The following is a 19,027-nucleotide window of genomic DNA, read 5'->3' as shown; positions in this document are numbered from 1 at the left end:
CTTGATTTAAAGATACACCTGTATACAACTTCCCTGTCTTTAGTGTGACTGGAGTGAAAGAGAAGAAAGTCAAAGAGTAAGACTTAATAGGTAAATATATAAAAGGAATGAAAGATAAGCAGAGCAGAGAATACAAATGGAAAAATCTCCTTCTCTACTCTTGTGATAGTATTTTCCCATATTAAAAATGATATGGGTAAATGGAGCCTTTAAATATATGCATATGTAGGGAAGATTAGTTTCTTCTTGGAGCTAGCATTGTGTTTCTACTCCTGATATTTTTAACAAATCCAGTAATCTTTCATATGCAGGCTGTGCCTGTTCAGTATAGTGTAAGGAATTAGTGGGATTTCTTCATATTATTGCAACAACCATTCTGCCCTTATTTCACAAAACCCAACGTTATATTTTTTGAAGTGCCTTTTATGACTGAGGCTGGGACTGCTCACTGGGAGCTGAGCTAGTGCTGTGCCTTGTCAGTGACAGTGCTGTCCCCTATGCCTCTCCTGTCCAGACATGGCAGCAGAACCCTCCCTTCCAAGAGAAGGTGATGTTTCATGGCCTCATCCGAGTCCTCTGTTGGCATCTGTCCTGACACAAAATGATTGCACGGTGGAGCAAAACATGCTGTGTGGGGTAACGTCAGTGGGTACTCAGGTGCAAGAGTGTGAAAACTTGTGCACAAGTTTGTCAAATGTACTATCAGCCTTTTTCTGAAATAATCTTTAAGACTAGTGTTTCCCCAGAAAAACAAACAAACAAACAAACAAACAAATGGGCTTAAGCCAGGAATAGGAAGACTATATGAGACAAGGACTAGTGTGTGATGGCAGAAGTTGCTTGATGTCTATTGGGAACTTGCAGAACCATAATTTCACTAATATAATTTGTACTTGTAGATGTAAGGCAACTTTTCCATCTCTTGATCCCTTCTCTATTACCCCATGCCCCTCCCAGGGATCAAGTGCTCTCCTTTTCCTACACTTTTGGTTGGGAACTTTATTCTCAAGAGCAGATTGTGGACAAACTTGGATTCCTGATGAATTTTTAGCAGATTTTAATGCTGCACTGTGGTATTTTCCATCTGACTGATTTGTATAATGGTGTGTTCAATCTATTTGGCACTCATTAAAAAAAAAAAATAAATTCAAATATCTTATCTTCAGATGAATTTTGGCAAAAGGAACAAAGTACTCAGGAATAGCAAACGTGGCCAGAAGTAAGATTCATGACTCGGGAACTGCACCCTCTCATCTACTTTTGCTTTCTTTTACCTTAGGGCAGCTCTGTATTTGTTAGGATCAAATCTCCTGATATCTCTGTCAAAATCAGCCTGAACTTGTATTGTAAAAATCTCAGATATATGCTTCATCAAACCGTTTTTCAATGCAGCCTTATTTCCCATTGTCTGAGAGAAAGGCAATTCAGAAATGTCAAAAATTTCCAAATTAACAGTCCTATTAAGTTTTCTCCATTCTCATCCTCTTCTTTCTCGGGGAGAGGTGGCAACATCCAGCTTTTTGTCTGTGTATGATCAATGATCCTGATGCAGAAGGTCTGCATGGGGATTACTGGAGGAAGAGGTTCTTCACAGACAGACTGAGGACAGCCGAAATCAATTTGGAAAATTACCATTATATAATTTCTGAAAACTCCAACTATCTTTTTCTCCATGCAGCCCTTCTGCCAAGTTCAGCAGCATCACAGAGTCTAAGACTAACATTACTGAGCATCCTATCTGACAAATAATACAAAAGCACTCAGGGTCCAGTAAAAAGATGTATGAAAATGCATCTTCCTTTGGCTCTTGTAACCAGCCAAAACTTCTTCACTTGCAAACACACCAGTCGTATGCTTTGAAAAACAGAGCACTGAAAATACACGTGTAAGTGGAAAGGAAATATATTTTTTTACTACTTTGGCAATAGATGTAGCTTACTTTTCTAGCAGTCTGTGGATCAGTGCCTTGACTTACCCCACCAAACCATGGTTGATTTGCATCTGTAAGTAGCAGTGCCAGTGTCCTCACTGGGGTCCTTTTTTGGCCTTGAGGACAATATCATTATGCAGAGATTTATGATTCAGGTGTATTAAATTGCTTAGAGCTGTATCTCTTTCACCTAAATACCTGGAGGTGGGGGGAAGGTGAAGAGAGGGGAAAGGAGAATGAAGCACTTGAAAATTACCTCATCTTGACCGAAAAAACTTTTTCCTGTGTCTTATTTAAAAGTCTAACACTTCCTTCTGCTTCCCCTTCCACACCCTGCTTTCCACACGCACTTCTCCCTTTATCTGCATTTATGTTGTCTTTCCAAGAATCGCTAGAAGAAATGCAGATAGGTGTGTCATGCAAATGAAATTTTAGTGTAGCTTTCCACTCTCCTTCCCACTGTTGCTAGAGAGATCTCTTTCTACTAGGTTTTATATTTGGGTGCCAAAAGCTTTTGCTTTGAACAGCTGCCTTATTTAGGGTATTGTTATTTTTCTTTAGTAAAAAATATTTATTTCATGACTGTAATGCTAGCATCATAACTTTCATCTTACTACTGCACCAGTTTCTCTTACATATTTTCTAATATGTAGGGGCTTTTTAACTATAGTTAGGTCTTGTTGTAGATGCTCATGCTCCAAACTTGTGATATTGGACTCTAATAATACCTGTTGCTCTCTAATACCCCCAAAGGTTCCACAGTGTGTTCATGAGTTGAAAAAACAAGAGGACAACGAGCCATTCTGCTCATTTGTAGAATGAGTTTCACATGTGTTGAGATATCTAGGAACAAGTCCTGTAATGGATTTTGGGAGCTTGTATCTCAGCCTTCTGTGAAGGGCTTGTAATCTTGCCTGCAAATGTTATCACTTCATCCCTATAAGCAAGTTGGCATGCTTATCAAAAAGCTAAACAAATGTTATAAATTTAGAGCAGCCTTAAGTTCAATTGCTGGGGTTTTTTTTAAGTTGTTTTCAGTGGCAATTAAAAAATCATTAGTCTGGCTCAGCAGATGTTTGCTGCTAACTCTGAAGAAATGTCACTTGTTCCTGTGTTGACAATGTCAGGAAGGGATGAGTGTACACATTATCTCCTCCGTTGACTGAGCACTCGGCTTCTCTAGTTGGTGTCTAGCAGCTTCTCTGCTTTTGTCTCATTTGCTGCCTTACTGCACTTTGGCCATTTGTCCAGGATTTCTGGATATGTGGTGCCTTGGCTGGAGTTACAGCAGTGGTTGCTTCTCAGGTGTTCAGGCAGCCCAGACAAATTTCTGCTGCTGCGTGGGAGTTCTGCTGTGTTGTGGAAATGTCCACTTCATGGGGCACAGGCTGTGCATGCATTCCCCTGAAATACAGGGGTGGAACTTCTGTGAGTTTCCAGAATTGGTAATTGTGAGTTGTTGTTTGTTGTTTCACTGGCATGCAGCATTTCAGGCTCTGTGTGTGTCTAAGTTAAACAAGAAGCTTAGTCTTATGTGTGCCAGGGGTTTTGCTGTGGTTTTGTGCAGCTGTTACTGGTTGTATTCCCTGTCAGTGGCTGCACTGGAGTCTTATTAAATTAGGTCTTCCCCTGGCTGCTGAAATTCTTCCAGCCATCTGAGTGCTGCTCTTCTATTAATAGCACTTTGAGATACCTATGGGTTTGTAGGGCAAGGGACACATTTCCATGGTTTGGTTTCTCCTGCTGTTCTGGTTCTTCAACACCTTTCTCTTCCCATGAGTAGCTCCAGAGCCAGCCTCTCTCTGATTCCTACATTTCCTCATGATTCTAACAAAAGCTGGGAGGTTTTTTGCCTTTCTGATGCAAAACTCTGATTGCGTTTGGAAACAGGTGCTGTCCCTGGACAGATTAGTCTCCCTCACACCATGCTCCCAGCCATTGGAGGCACACTGGACCTGCTGGCTGTGTGCCTGTGGATCTGCATGTGTGCATGGCAGTTGTTCATCAGCAGAAGGCCTGATGGCCTCAACTGCTGAAACCAGCAGGATGCCTTTTCACAGAAGGACTAGTCAGGCTGGTTGCCACCTACCTGGTTTCCAGCCTTAAAGGCCTTCAATCTTGATTGCATATTGATGTTCATTAGGGAAGTGATTGGAAGCAGCAACGGCAGAAAAGATTTTGGTGTGCAAATTTGGGAAGATAATTTGCATTTGAAAAATTATCTGCAGAGGCTAAGGACAGGCTCGAGGCACACACAGTTTGTCTGGCTTATCTATCAGGATTTGAGTACCTAAATTGTCTTCTGTTTGGGTAGTCCTGGAATGACATTTGAATCCAGACCCTGTTTGCCTGGTTTCCGCCAAACTAGAATTTTATGGAGATGTTTCTTTAAGGCACACAAAAAAGGCAGTTGCTAAAAGCTGCATGGGTTCCCCAGCAGTTTACTGATTGCCTCTCGGAGTGGAAAATGAATTATTTTTCTCCATCTGCTTAATGGCTATAATCTCAACATCAGCTATAAATCAGGAAAAAAGAATCGAAATATTTTGCAATAGGAAAAACTACTCAATAATTCTGTGGTTCACTGAGCTATATGATTTCTTTAATCCATCTAGAAGAACTTGATTGTGCCTTGTCCTGTGGTGTTAGACAAGGACTGGAAATTACAGTTTGCCCTCTTTTTCTCACTCAGTGTTGCTATACAGGAATGGCTCCAAATTTGGATCTTGTTATTCAGTCACGAAACTAAATATTCATTGTTGGTTGTTTTCTTTTTATTTTTTTTCCATCTGCACTTCTGCCAGTTACCTTCAGGCCTAATTTTTGCATGTAAATTATTCAGTTATAGGAGGAATAAAAAAACCCCAAAAAACTGTTGAGATTTGTCTGTAGGTATCTCTCCAGCACAAATACCACCTGCACTGCGTGGCCAGTTCAGGAGGTGCAGGCAGGTCCCAGCATGGCACCTCACAGGTGGACATTGACCAACTTCTTGGATGTCTTCTGCTGTGCTCAAGTCTTCACTGATAAGTACTGGTGACTGATTCAGACAATCTAAATTCTACCCTTTGCCTTCAGTGGCTTAAAAATAAGGTTAATGATGAAATTATTATAAAGATATTCTATTTTATTGTCCACATGACCCATAATGAGCCACAATGTAGATGCTGGATTAGTAAGGTAGGAGATGGAACTTTGTAAAAATTTGATTCAATTGCTTTAAATAAACTTCTAATACTTTTTTTTTTTTTTTTTTTTTTTTTTTTTTTTTTTTTTTTTTTTTTTTCTGTTGAGCCTCAAGCACAAGGTGCTGTAAAGGTTTTAGAATACCAAAGTAAGCTACTCTCAAGGGAAGCACTTCTTCTGAGGTTTGCATTATCTGTGTTCATGTGGTGTATTTCTGCACAAAAAGAGAAAGTTTAATGCTTTTATTTTGATTTGGCTTCTTTAATAACCCTCATTCTTGCCCCAGAGATGAGCTTTTGCTGGCAGGAACAGGTCATTGATATGGAATTGGTCACTGATATGGGTCTGCAGACTGTCTAATTTTTCTGTGGTCTTGGCAGGAGAATCCTGGCAGCCCTGTTTTAGAGTCCCTTGAAAATTAGTATTTTTTAAAATTACAGAATAGCCTTACATTCTTTGTAGTATTGAGTTTGTGCAAAGATGTCTCTGTATATGGAATTTATTTCTGATTAAGAAGTATATTTAAAAGGGAAAGAATTATTATGTCCCTATATCAGGACATAATAAATCTGCCTTATTTTTCTGCTTTAGGGTAATCCACTTGCAAAGTAAACAGGTTTATGTCATCCAAATACTTTGGAATGCAGGCAGAACCTGCAGCTTGAGAGAAGCTTCTCTCAGACACTGGTGTGATGAAGGAGCACCTAAGGACTGCAGGCTGGTTTCTCTGGACACAAAGGGAAATTAACAGCTGCTGCTTGGTCAGGGGATTTCATTAGCACAGGGTTGTTCGTTTCTCATGTCCCAGGGAGATATCACTGGCATTATGCCTCTGAACTTGAGATCAGTATCTACATCCTTACCAGGAGCAGAGGGAGAGAGAGAACTGGGGTGGTTTAAATGAGATGCAAGAAATGCCAGAGGGAACCCCTCTGGGCATTGAAAAGCTGGAGGGTGTCTGCCTCCTGCCTGGGGGGTAGTGAGGCTCCAGCTGCACTCAGCCCAACTTCTCACATAAAATAAACCAGTATCTGCTGAAAACCAGGCTGAGCCCAGGTCTGCTTTGAAAATTTCGTGTTGGGCATCATCATGATGGTGTTTTAACACTGTAAGTTGGGTGTACTGCAAACTCCACATGAACCGGAGTTCTAGAGAGGACAGGACACTAATAAACTGCCTTTCACTGGAGTTACCCCTGGCTCACACACAGAGCCTGTATTTGATTTTGACCACTTTTGTTTATATAAATACTAGCCATGTCTCATTTAAATGGAGATTCATTTTAGATTAAGATATCTGACTTGATGGAAACTGTACATAATTTTAAAATTAGCAACAATTAAGTATTAATTGAGGAGTTTGATTTCTTCCTGTCTCCCTCTCCTCCCTGTTGTATTTCAGTTTTTCTCTTTGCATTTCCCATTTTGATTGAAGTGAGTGGATAGACTGCGTTGTGCCAGGCAGTGTTGTGTTTTTTCAATAATATAGGATTACACAGAGAAATGAGAGTTGCAGTGGGCTGTGTGATACGCAGAGGAGCAGTATGCATTTTTACAGTGGAGTCTTTAAGTGGCCATTAAAACCAAAAAATTGTCCTTTTCTTTGCTGTCACCATGGACAGGATAGGACTGGACATCTTTCATCTGCTAAATCATGTCCTCTGCTAAGAACCATTTCATCACCTGTTATCACTTTGCTCTTCTAACTTTCCATTTTCACTTCATGGCATTGCCCCTTCCCCAGTCCTGACTTCTTTTTTCCCCTTTTCTTTCATTAATTTTCTTCTAAGTGAATTTTGCATTAAAATGTTACTTCTTATTCAATAGGTAGGTATAGTGGTGCAGTAATGGGAATGAGTGACAACACCTGTATGCAAAGTGAAATCCAAATGTCAGATCAGCAATGTGGTGAGAGGCCAGGAAGCAAGGGAGGCATGGGGAGGCAGAGGAGTAAGAGAAGGTACTCAGGCTCAAAAGAATGCATTTTTTCTTGACGAGATTTGGACATGTGGGCATTTTGTTTAGAGTTTGTGATTAGAAGTATTTTTGGTGGAAATTGCAGGGCTGCTTATAACTAAATTGAAGTCTCTTAAGAAAACTCCTGGGGAAGTTTTAGTTAGCTTGAATTATATATGTCAGGACACCTATGTGCATGCATATCACTGTAATTAGAGTTAACCTTCAAAGAACTGCAAACAATTCTAGCTGTCCTTCAGGGATGGGAAGAACCAAGTTGTTACCTGAAGAGAAAAGAAATTCATGTTGAATCATGATGGAAAGAATTGTGTTTCAGAAAAGGTGAAATGTGGATCCTTTTTGAAGTTGCTGTGAAGAAAGAAGCTTGTATCAGTGCTAGTCCTGTGTTTCATAACTATGTAAAATATGAGTTGGTGTTGTACAACAAAGCAATCCCCTAAAAACCTAGAAATCAAAATAGAAAGTCCTTTGATAAATGAAAGTCGGCATATTTTTAACATTTGTTATCTATAGTGTTGCCTACGGACACTGCACCTCAGCAAAACAGAGTATTCAGTACCATTTTTCCTGTGCAAATACCTCATGGCTTCTACTCCAAAGCAAATTAGAAATTCACCTTGATCACCTAAGGACCACATGCTGCTTCACATGAAGCATTCTCCACCCAAAACAATTGTAGTTGATATTAATTCACGCCTTTCCCAAGCAGTTCAATGGTAATGCCTTTGCTCTGCTTTGGCTGCAGGACCCCCTCCATGGTCCAACCTGCAGCCTGTGCTGTGCAACCTGCACCCCGTGTGAGGCCTTGTAGCAGGAATAGCAGCTGCTCTGCAAGGGCCATCCCAGGTGCTCCTTGGCTCACTTGGCAGGCTAAGGGCTGCCTGGGGATGCAGGAGACATAGGCTGTGTCTAAGCCACCCCTCTAGCAGAGGGAGTTTGAGAGCATTCCCTGCCTGCCAGGCTGTGTGTGGGTCAAGGAGCACAGCGGGTATCAGGGATGCTGGCTTCTGTGGGAGAGGGCTGGTGTAGGTGGGGAAAGCAGATGGGGGCTTTTATGCAAGAAGATTGCTTCCTGCTTCCTTTGGGGCTCAGGGCCTTCTGATTTTCAGAAGGGAGAGTGCTCAGTTATGCAGGGAAATATGCAGGTCAGCTGGTGTACTTTTGATGGCTCACCTTTGAGATCTTTCCTCCATGTTACTGACAGAGGCAGGTCTTTTGTCATTCAAGAAATTTTCAGGGTATCATGCTGCCAATTGACTTTTTTTCCCTGTACACGCTGAGTAAGCCATCCCTGAGCTGACGTAACTGCTTCCACCTTGTTTGGTAACAAAGTTATGGTGGAAATTTTAAAGGTCAGATGACTGCAGGATGATGAAATGCATGCAAATAGAAATGAGAAAATTTCTGAAGTGGATGTTTGCCTTTCATGTTGTCAATCTCAGTCTTCCATGAACTGTTAAAACTGGAAAATTATGGTGCAGTAAATAAGGGTGGATATTCCATAGTTTTTATTTCCATACAGAGTTTGCTCATGAGATTGTTAACTGGCCTGGTTTGAGTGGTCTGTTAAGTGTACACTCTTTAAAATGCATCTTAGCTTCTTAATTGTGTTACTATTGTGAACTAACCTTGTGTTGTTTCTTTTTTTCTCATATAGTTTTCCCTACACAAAATGGAAAGGTTGCTATAGTGACTGGAGGCGCTAAAGGAATTGGTTACCAAACTGTGAAGCATTTGGCAAGACTTGGCATGCATGTGATAATAGGTAAAGTCATTATTTTCTTAATGTACTTTTTGCTTAATAAAGTAATTTTTTTTTCTTTTAAGGTGTATTTTCTTTCCAGCATAAGTGAGGATATGTCAAGGGAATGAAGAAGAATATTTTGTTAGCATTTAGTACAAATAAAGATTAATTTATGTTTTGCTTTCCAAGATCTAAAAATTATAGTGGATGAGATTTTTTCTGTAGGACTTGGAAGAATTTTACTACCTTAGATAAGAAGTAAACAATAAAAAAACTTAAAAATATGAGTATTACAAAAATATTTTAGTTCCTTGTTACTGGGAATTATGAATCAGCATTAGTGTGTAAATGTTCATTAAAGGAAAAAAAAATAAAGACTTGAAGGAATATTACAGTGTTTAGTGGGGGATGATCTGTGTTACAAGGACAGAGGAAGCCTTTATAACTTCATCCACGTAAAAATTACACATTTAATTCTCAGTTTGTCACTGTAAGAAGCCTCTGTAGGCAAGACAAGGAAATAAATACCTAGAGATTCAGTTGTGTCCATCTTAGATGGATTGGGCAATTCACCTTCTGTAGGTGCTTGTTTCTCTCCATTGATAATAAAGAATTGATAAGGTGACTGTGTCAGAGTGAGACATTTGAAGTTCAGTGAATTTCTCTACGAACTCAAAAGCTGTCCTGTATGCACCATTTTTTCTTTCCACCACAGACAACATTTAGGAGACTTCCTATTTTTTTAAGCTTTCTCTAGTACACATATATATATTTATGCACTAAATGTCTGCTAAATCAGAATGTAGCATAATGAATACTTATATGTTTAAAATGCTACATTTTCTCACTTCATCTTTCCTTAACTAGATTTTTACCTAAACCACTGTGACTTCTATTCTGTAGAGTCACTGAAGATTTCTGCTTCATTGTACGCTATCAAGCTGGTGATGCCATTTGGTTCAACCTTTATACGGAATTTGCTCTCTCTAATGTTTTGTACACATACCAAACCCACTCCAAACAATGGATGAGAGCATAGTAGCCATGGACTTTTAATGTAGTGCAGTCAGTAACATTAATGGACTTGTCCTGGAATCATACAGGTGGAAGGTGGAACACCACTTACTCATACATATTTTAATAGATGTGTCAAACCTAAGCGTCTGCAAAATGCAAGTAGATGCTGCTTTATGTAGCTAAATGCTAGATGTTGCTAATGTAGCTAGATGTAGCTAATGATGACAGCATTAATATTTCACTAAAATTGCTTTTCATCTTTAAGGTGGACTGCAAAAATGTACTCTGTGGGAAAACAAAAAGGATAATTTTCTTCTCTTTTCCCAGGGTCATGGAAGCATAGAACGTTCTTTTTTTTCTTTAAGATTTATTTTGTATCACTTAAAGTTTAGGGTCTTCTGTGTAACAAAAGTCAATGTGAGAGTTTTGGGAACGGGAAGATGAGGTTTAGGTGCAGAGTCTCTAAATAAGCTGAATTTTTTCAGCTCACAACCACTCCCTCATAATCTCATTCACTCACACTCACACTTGTACTCACATAAGCACCAAGATGTGTGAGCTCAATATGATCTTGTGAGAATCACCTGAGTACGGAAAAAGGTCAAGCCAGCTACCGAGTCCTTATCCTGTCTCTGTGGTCTTTCTTGATCAGAAATGGCAGACTAGTTTATGGTCAGATCTGCCGCAGAGGTTGTGCAGTCTCCTTTTCTGGACATATCAACAATTTGTCTGAATGTGACCTGTGTTACTTTTTCCAGGTGGAACTGTGTTAGCAAGGGGATTGGACAGAGCTCCATTCCAACCACCACCATTCTGTGATCTTTTATATTGCTCAGCAGCTCTCAGTACATTTTTCCTTGTCTGCAGTTTATAGGCTCTGCCTATAGCCTATTTTTAGGCTGGGCTAACAGGAAAAAGAATGGTATAAGTATTATGCTGTAGGCTGGAGTTGTTATCCTCCTGATGGCAGAGTGCGTGGTCATCTGCTGGTGGTCTTCAGTGCTGGGGCTTTGACACACATAGCACAGGAGCAGTTTCCTCTAAACATGTCTTTTGTTTGTCAATAAGGGGCATTCTTTTAACATTTTGCTCTTTATTTTGATGCTTACAAACACACACACTTGCATTCACTCTGCAATTCTATCAATCTTACTATTTGCATTATGAATCCCTACAAATATAAATTAATGAAATTAATTATAGGAAGCATTTGATGAGTAAGTCTTCCATGTGATTCATTTCTTCCGAGCAAACTCTGACCTAAACACTGAGCCCTGTGAGTCACAACTCTCTTCTTTGCCTGTGAAATTCTTCAGAACAAAGCAGCCCTGTCAGTAGAATGGATAGTCCCAGGCGATTTTCCAGCTGCAAGATCATAACAGTCTCAAAAGCACATTAAATGCAATGACCTTCCATCCTTGCTCATAACTGTTGGGCCCAAGTGTCCAGAGTATGTTTGAAATATCTGTTGGCACATTGGCATGCATTAGCACATTCTGCTTCAGGCCACACAAGGCTCAAATAAGGCAGCAAGTGTGCTCAAGCGTTCTCCTCTAGAAATGTTTTCATCCTATGTTTGTATATAGACATGAACTTCTGTGACAAAGGTGTGGATGTTAAATGAATTTGGGCTTGCAAGAGAGACTCACATGTAGCTTACAGTCAATCATGCTCAATCACTGAATGCTTGTTTCCCATTATAGGAACTGTAGCAATAAAGGATGATATCCCTGCAGCAGGCAAATGAGTCAAGCCTGAATGTCTGATGTGAAAAATGATTCACCATTTGTGATGGATATGATTTTGATTCAGTTTGACATTTTAGAGGAGTAAATATTTGAAGCAACCTACTTTTAAATCCAACCCACCAATGGAATGAGGAAAGCAAATAAGTAGAAAGCATATTACCTTGTGGAACGTGAGTAGGCACTGTATGAAAAGGCAGTGTATTCACTCAGAGCCTTTACAGCAAGTGATTTCATAGTTTTTTTAAACCTTCTCCCTTTCCAGCACTGGTGCACAGGATTCCATTCCCCCACTGATGGTTTCCCTCTGCAGGTGCTGCTCACCCTGCCCTCATCTTCTCCCTGGGAAAGAGGTTTTGACAAATGCTGAAATGATGAAAGTAATTTTCTGTGTGTTTGTTTGATAGATTTCATTGAGGGTTTCTGCCAGGCTGCTTTTCCCAGTAGCTTTACTCACAGTCAGCAAGGCTTTTACTTTGGGAAAATCTCATGGCAGACAGCAAACCCCAGTAGGGAAAACTGAGGGCTGTGACGAATCTTCAGAATCAAGCCACACAGGGAGCTCCTGCTCCCTCCTATGTGATTTACTAGTTGATAAATAAACTTGCAGTTTCATTTTCAGAGAGAGAAGGCAAATGACACACTGTATTCAGCAGTGACTGATATTGAAGGTAGCGTTTTGTGTGCACTTACAAATAAATATGCTCTTCACAATAAAGACGTTGGAAATCAGGATATCCTGGACATTTCTATGACCTCCCGCAGTCCAGGGCATAAAACCCAGTTTACCTCTGGTTCAAGGTGTTTGCCACAGTTTTATGAGTCTCAGTTTAGACTGATGAAAAAGCATAAACTATTCATATTCCTTCCATCCTTGTTCACAGTTGTTTAATTTTATGAGGATTCTGTATGTGCATGTTAAAATGGTTGACTCAAAAAAGGAGAGCCTCAATTTGATTTTTTCTTTTTTTTTTTCCCCTAAGAAACATATCAGAACATTAATAAAAGAAAGCTGAGTTAATGTGTGATAATATCTAATATAGAAGTTTTGATCATTCTATCTGAAAATAGTGAATGAAAATCAAAAGATTTGCACCTTGACAATGTTATATATATGCTGCTTGGTACAAAACACCAGGTCCAGGACAGTGTAATCAATCTTTAGTGTCTGAGTGTATCAATGTCATAGGTTTCTAATACAGGCTCACACTTTGAAGAAAACAATCTCATTATATTTATATATATGTATATGTATTCAGATTACTTGTTTGAGCTCTGCAATTTTGGCTTGAGCCCTGCAATTTTGACATAAATAAATGTACTTCCATCACCAGATTCAGCACTTCTGTGTGACCTCGGTCAGCCCTGCAGGAGACCAAGCAAGAGATATTTCTGTCACCTCTTTCACTCCCATTAGTTTCCAATTTTCAAGCTGGATTCGAACCAGACAATTCTTATATTATATAATACTACAAATTGGCTTTAGATGATAGTTAAATCCTATCAAGATGGTGCAATTGTTAGTTTTCAAAGACAATTTGATTTAATTTCAATTACTGAAAATTTCTATGGGTTATTTTGTCTTTTTTTTTAATATACATAGATCTATGAGATGCTTGGGTCATTTTTTTTTTTTTCTTGAATGGTATTTATCTTCCTAATTTCAGCCAAGTTATTTTTAGGCCTGAATGAGTTCCAGAGTTACCCAGGAAGTGTCAAAATTTTACCAACCTATAAAAAGTGGGTGATGATTTCTTTTTTCTGTATGAGCATAAAGAAAATACAAGCAGATTGCTTTATAATTGTGATTCAGTTCAGGTTCTATCATATCAGTGCACTGTAATCAGGGCTATGAAAAACTCTGTTTACAGTACTGTTACTTATGCACCATACATGTGCACGCAGCCACACACAGTCTTCCAAACACATACAAATTTTGTCAAACACTTCAGTCCCTAATTTCTGTTGGAAGACTGTCATGTTTGTGCCTCTTTTAACATATGATACTTTCAACAAATAATTTTATAGGAGGAGCACATAATGAAGTGACAAGTCCTTCGAATTGTATCAAGCTGTTCAGTTTGGTGATAAAGACCAGGGATTTGTGAATAATTGCAGGAAGACCATAAGAAGCTGAGTGCTAAAAGGCACGTGCAGTTCAATGTATATAAATATGGAGAGATAGATGTGAAGAAAATTCTTAATACCCGAAAAAGACTATGGATTTCGTGTTGACCATCATCACTTAGGACATAGATCTCAGGGTCAAAATAGGTCATTCTATGAAACTCAGTGGTTCTCAATAAGGTGCAAAATTAAAATAAGGTGCAAATATTAGAAATTGTTAGAAAATGAACAAACTAAATAGGCAATATGAGCTGATTCAACTGTATGAATCGCTTGTGGGCCAGAACCTTAAATACTTTGTTTTGCTCTGGTCTGCCTATTTCAAAATGGTTTTAAAGGGTTTAGAGGAAAACAAGTTTTATCAGGGAGATGGAAAGGCATCCTTAGGAGGAGCAACCAAATAGGCTTGTAGTCTTCAATCTGTTCACTGTTTCTGAATCATACAAAATGAGCAGCTAAAAAGATACAGAGCTTAAAATAGTGTGAAGATTGTTACAAACTTGGTATAAATACAGTACTATACATCAAAAAGAAATTAAACCAGTCTAAAACAGGCCATTGTGATTAAAACCAAAATCCATCAGATGTGTAAAAGTATTTCTGGACTAGTATCTGCTGCATAGAACCTTAAATCATCTTTGGTAAGGGAGAAGTGTAAGATGCTAGGCAGTTTTGGGAAGAACATTGTGCATAGCCTAATATATGTGGTTTTTATATTAAAAAATAAGCCAGGCATTTAAAAAATGTAGAGTTAAATATGCATTAATGAATTTTGGAAGAGTTAGTGCATTTTTTCTAGGCATTTGTTTGATTTATTCATTAAGAATTTATGCTTAATGTTTTGAAATATTCAACAACTGTGTGAATTAATTTAATCCTGGTTTTCAAAATCTTTTGTTAAGATTCATGCCAAAAGATTTAAAGTGGCTGGCTTGTCTTGAGATGAGAGAAAGATCTCCTGTAGTTTAGCAATAGTTAGAGGCAGAAAACAATATTGAGAAATAATTTATCAGCTTTGAGCTGGAGCAAACATACTCGTGGTCCCATAGATGTTCAGTACATTTATAAAAGACAGATACAGAATACAGGGTGTATTGACTATTGATAATTAGAGGATTTGAATTTCTGATATGTAAGGGGAGGCTGAGAGTGCTGTGTTCAGCCTGAAGAGGAAAGAAGGGTTAGGGGGATCTTTTGTACTTAATGGGGGAAAAAAAAACTTTTTTTTTTTTACATTGTGGGTGGTCAAACACTGGCACAGGCTGCTGAGAGAGGTTGAAGAGGTTGAGGAGTCTCCATCCCTGGAAATACCTGAGATCTGACTGGACATGGTCCTGGGCCACCAATTGTGGCATAAGTTGGGACTAGGTGGTGTCCAGAGATGCCTTGTGAAACTTTAACTACTATGAAAAATAGGAAATAATCTCCCAATAGTGAATGACTATGTTATGAAGGGATGGATAAATACAGAGTATTAGTAAATGCAAATACAAAAAAGAGAAAAAACAGCCACACCTATGCATTTACAAGAATAGGGTCTAAATTAACTGTTACTCAATGAGTTAAATAAATATTGTGATTTATTGTTGAAAGCTCTGTGTACAACGTCATCGATATTTCATGCCAGTCATAAAGGCAAATAAAATTATATTACTTAGCAAGAAAGAAGATGAAAACAGGACAGAAAGCGTCCCTCTTCCTTTATAGAAACCATTGGTTCATCCTGTTGTGCATACACAAAAGGAGTCTGGTTGAACTGGAAAAAACTAGAGAGTGATGGTTAGAAGTACAGGATGGCTTTGTACAAGGTGGGGCACAGAACAAAGTCCTTCTGCTTCCAAACAGATGACTGAGGTGTGGTATCACATAGTTATGAATGGTGTAGAAAGTGAACGAGAAGTGGTCATTCCCTGTCTTACTGTACACAAAGTAGAGAACATCCAACAAAATAAATAATACAACAAACAAACTACTGAAGTACAACCTTTTGAGTGTAATTAGGTGTGTCATTAAATCACAGAGCCTGCTGTCCCAGAACTCTTTGGCAGACAAGCACTTGAAGGAACTGAAAGTGCAGTTAGATGAAATAATGCAGGCCACGTTCATTGGGAGGCCATGTGTGACCTTTGATTCAGGAAATCTCTGAAACTTCTTGCTTCTGGGAGGGTGTATTGGAAAAAATCAGTCCTAGACTTATTGCTGTAATTTCTTTTCCTTAAGCATCTGCTATTGTTGGAAAGAGGGCACTTGTCTAGATGTATCTTAGGTTTGATAACCAGGGTTGTTCTTAACCTCTTGTTGGAACAGATGGGTAGCTGAAATCTAAGGCAATTACGGTGACATTTTCTCTTTGCAAATCAACATTGTCTCCCTTGCTCATTTTTTTCTTCTTTTCTCAAAGGAACACCTACAACAATGTTTTCACCTTTCATGTAAAAAAGGCATATATTTAATAGTGGCTGCTGTGTGATGAACTTGGTGACAAAAGACATGTGGTATCTCTAGACACAAGGAAGTTTGTATCACATTCAGAATTTATTTTTTATAGCTGGTCACATCCTTATACCTAACTTTATTGAAATCCATGCCTTAAATGCTATGTGGATGAGATCCAAGATCTGTATTCCTTTTATTGAAGATTTTATAAATTACAAATTTTAATAAATCTGTATTCCTTTTATTGAAGACTTTAAAAACCTGCTCGTACTGTATTGAGTTCAAATTTCTCATCCTTGGAGATTTTGGAGGCAGTTATTCCTCTTTTTTAGGCATATTCTATTTGTTGTGCACATTCATAAAATTATAATCTTCCTAACACCAGCTGATAGGACTTTGTTTTTCTCTTGAGGGATTTGGTGCCCTCACAAGCCCTGTCTTCAGGCTGGTGCTTCAAAGAAATCAGTTCCCCTTCAATCATAATGAGGATTATGCTACTCTGAGGAGGCATCTTGATTCAAGTTTCCATTTGGAAACTTTTATATTTTTTTGCACAAAGACATCTAACCATTATACTTTGCAATTCCTTAATCAGATGGTATGCTTTTATACAGAATTGATAACCACCAAGCTTTTCCTGGTAATGCACATATGTGTAGGAGTTTATGGACACCACTTCTGAGCTTGGGCTGCTTGAAGTCAGCAGTGGGGAGAGGGAGGAGCTATGCACACCTTGGAAGTTTATCCCTTGTTTTAGGGATTAACTGATACATAATTATGTATCAGTTAATAATTATCATAAGTCAAGGGATGAGCATTTATCTCAGGTTCCTCAGGCACTGGTGGATGACGGGGTCACACTTGCCAGTGTCTGGGGTGTGTGGGGGAGCTGGGAGGTGATGTGCCAGCACAGCTCCCCTGGCCCTGGGCAGCTCTCCCTCCTGCCGGCTCTCCTGGGCTTCCCTGCACTGGTTTATTGCAGGCTGAGGGGTGCCTTGTGCACAAGGGGGGAGGGGTCAGGTCTTTCCCTGGGCATCACATGCTGGTTGCCTTGAATCTTCTTGGTGTTCATCTCCAAAAGGTTTTATTTGCCTTCATTTTGTGCTAATTTACTGAAAGTCAGGAAATATTTCCCTTGACAAATTTAGGTAAGCGAGGGCTTTTTGGATTTGTGAGTTTATTGTCTCCAGGCAACTTTAAGCTTTACAGGCTCTATTGTTGATCGCAGACTATTTTAAATTTCCTTATAATGCCCTGAAGTGCAATTCCTTGAAACATCAAGTTTTCAAATTCTTTGTTTTGCAAAACATCATTTGGAAAAGTTGCTCTTGCTTTCTCTTTCAGGATCAGTCTTGTACATAAATTCAGTGTGGGAGTGGCAAATACTCTTTTGAAGAGATATTCACATTCAAAGAAATTAAAAATATTGTATAAAAAATACACATAGATGTATCAGAACCCGTTAAATAGCGAAAATGTGGTTTTAGCCCATGCTGGGTTTCTACAGGCCATGCTTTTTCCAGCCTTGTTCAGACTGAGCAATCTCTGTGATAATTCTATTGAAATCCCTGAAATAACTTTCAAAGTTAGGATCTGCTTAAGTGACTAAGATGACAGAGCCTGACATTTAGGATAAGATCCAAAGCCTATTGGTGTTGATAAGAATTTTAATATGTACTTCTCTGGTGGCTTTATATAAACTTGCTTTGACTTGTGATGTTTGTGTAAGTGAATGTGGAGGAGATGAGTAAAAGTGTTGTATTTAAATATGTTTTCCTTTTTTTCCATCTTTTATTAAAAATTATATTTTTATGCCATTGAAATGATATCTGCTTTTCTATGGGTACATCTGTTTAGAATTATTTTCTTATTATATTATATGGGGTTTTTTTGCAGAATTGATTTTAGTCAGTGTTGTTATTGAATAATTTTCACTCAAATTTTTCACTATTCTGTGTGGACTAAATGGAAAAAACCCTTCAGGTAGGACACTGAACAGCTTACATAAACAGTTCTTGAGACAACTATAACTGTTTTGAGTTCCCAGTAGACACTTTAAATTAGCATGAAAAGCAAGATTATTATGGTTTTGGGTACTTTGATGATCTAAGCTCCCAAGACAATGAATCCCTCTTTCTCAAAGCTTTTTTTAAGATTCCCTCACTGCATAAAATAGATGATCTCTCTTCCCTTTCTTACCCTTCCCTTCAAACTACTTGAATTCAGAGTAGGCAGATCTTATGCTACAGATGCTGTAACACTTTAAATGGATAAATTCTGGTATGTGGAACATATGGAAATTATGGTGAATCATTGAAAAAGTGTCCAGCCAGAGGATTATTTTGTGTAAAATTTTTTTCTTAAAAAAAAATAAAATTAAAGAATCATGACAAATATGACTGCAGATTTAAACCAGATGACAGCAGTAAGAAATTTGCCCTCATCTAGTAAACCATCCTCCTCCTGAGTTTAAGGTGCTGTACACCTCTTCAGTGCTCTTGAAGGTTGTACCCTTTAGTGACCCAACTTCTCATCAAGAAGATGTAGATTAGTTTTGATTTTTCCCAACCCAAAGCTGACTGTGTTAGCTTGGTGACTTAAAAAGCTTAAAAAAAAAAAAATCGAATAATTAATATAGCACTTAAAAGGAAGTGAATCTTTTTGATGCCTACCACTCACTTTGCTTAGAAGATCCCGGAAGGATGTACTAGAAGGGGAGCAGTGCAAAAGTGCAATGTCCCTTTCCTCTCCCATCCGCCCTTGGCAAGGGGGTGCTGATCTCCTTAACCTAACCCAGCAGCCAAGATTAGCCTTCCAGTTTCATGGTATCCTTCTGATCTCAGTGTCTTTGAACTTTTTGTAAGGA

The 19,027-nt window shown here is 38.7% G+C and overlaps 1 protein-coding gene across 1 annotated transcript in view; it reads left to right on the top strand.

The window, feature by feature from the left end:
• Positions 1-19,027, top strand: part of DHRSX (dehydrogenase/reductase X-linked) — a gene marked incomplete at its 5' end in the record, with an annotated part of 164,582 nt that overhangs the window by 27,799 nt on the left and 117,756 nt on the right. Inside the window, one exon of the mRNA XM_083855228.1 lies at positions 8,750-8,857. Coding sequence (XP_083711354.1) covers positions 8,750-8,857 — 108 coding nt within the window. The remainder of the gene's footprint in view (positions 1-8,749; positions 8,858-19,027) is intronic.

Source organism: Zosterops lateralis (genome assembly GCF_965231275.1).
Source record: "Zosterops lateralis genome assembly, chromosome: 2".
NCBI lineage: Eukaryota > Metazoa > Chordata > Aves > Passeriformes > Zosteropidae > Zosterops > Zosterops lateralis.
The sequence above is the reverse complement of the archived record's forward strand: the minus strand, read 5'-3'. Positions and strand labels throughout refer to the sequence as shown.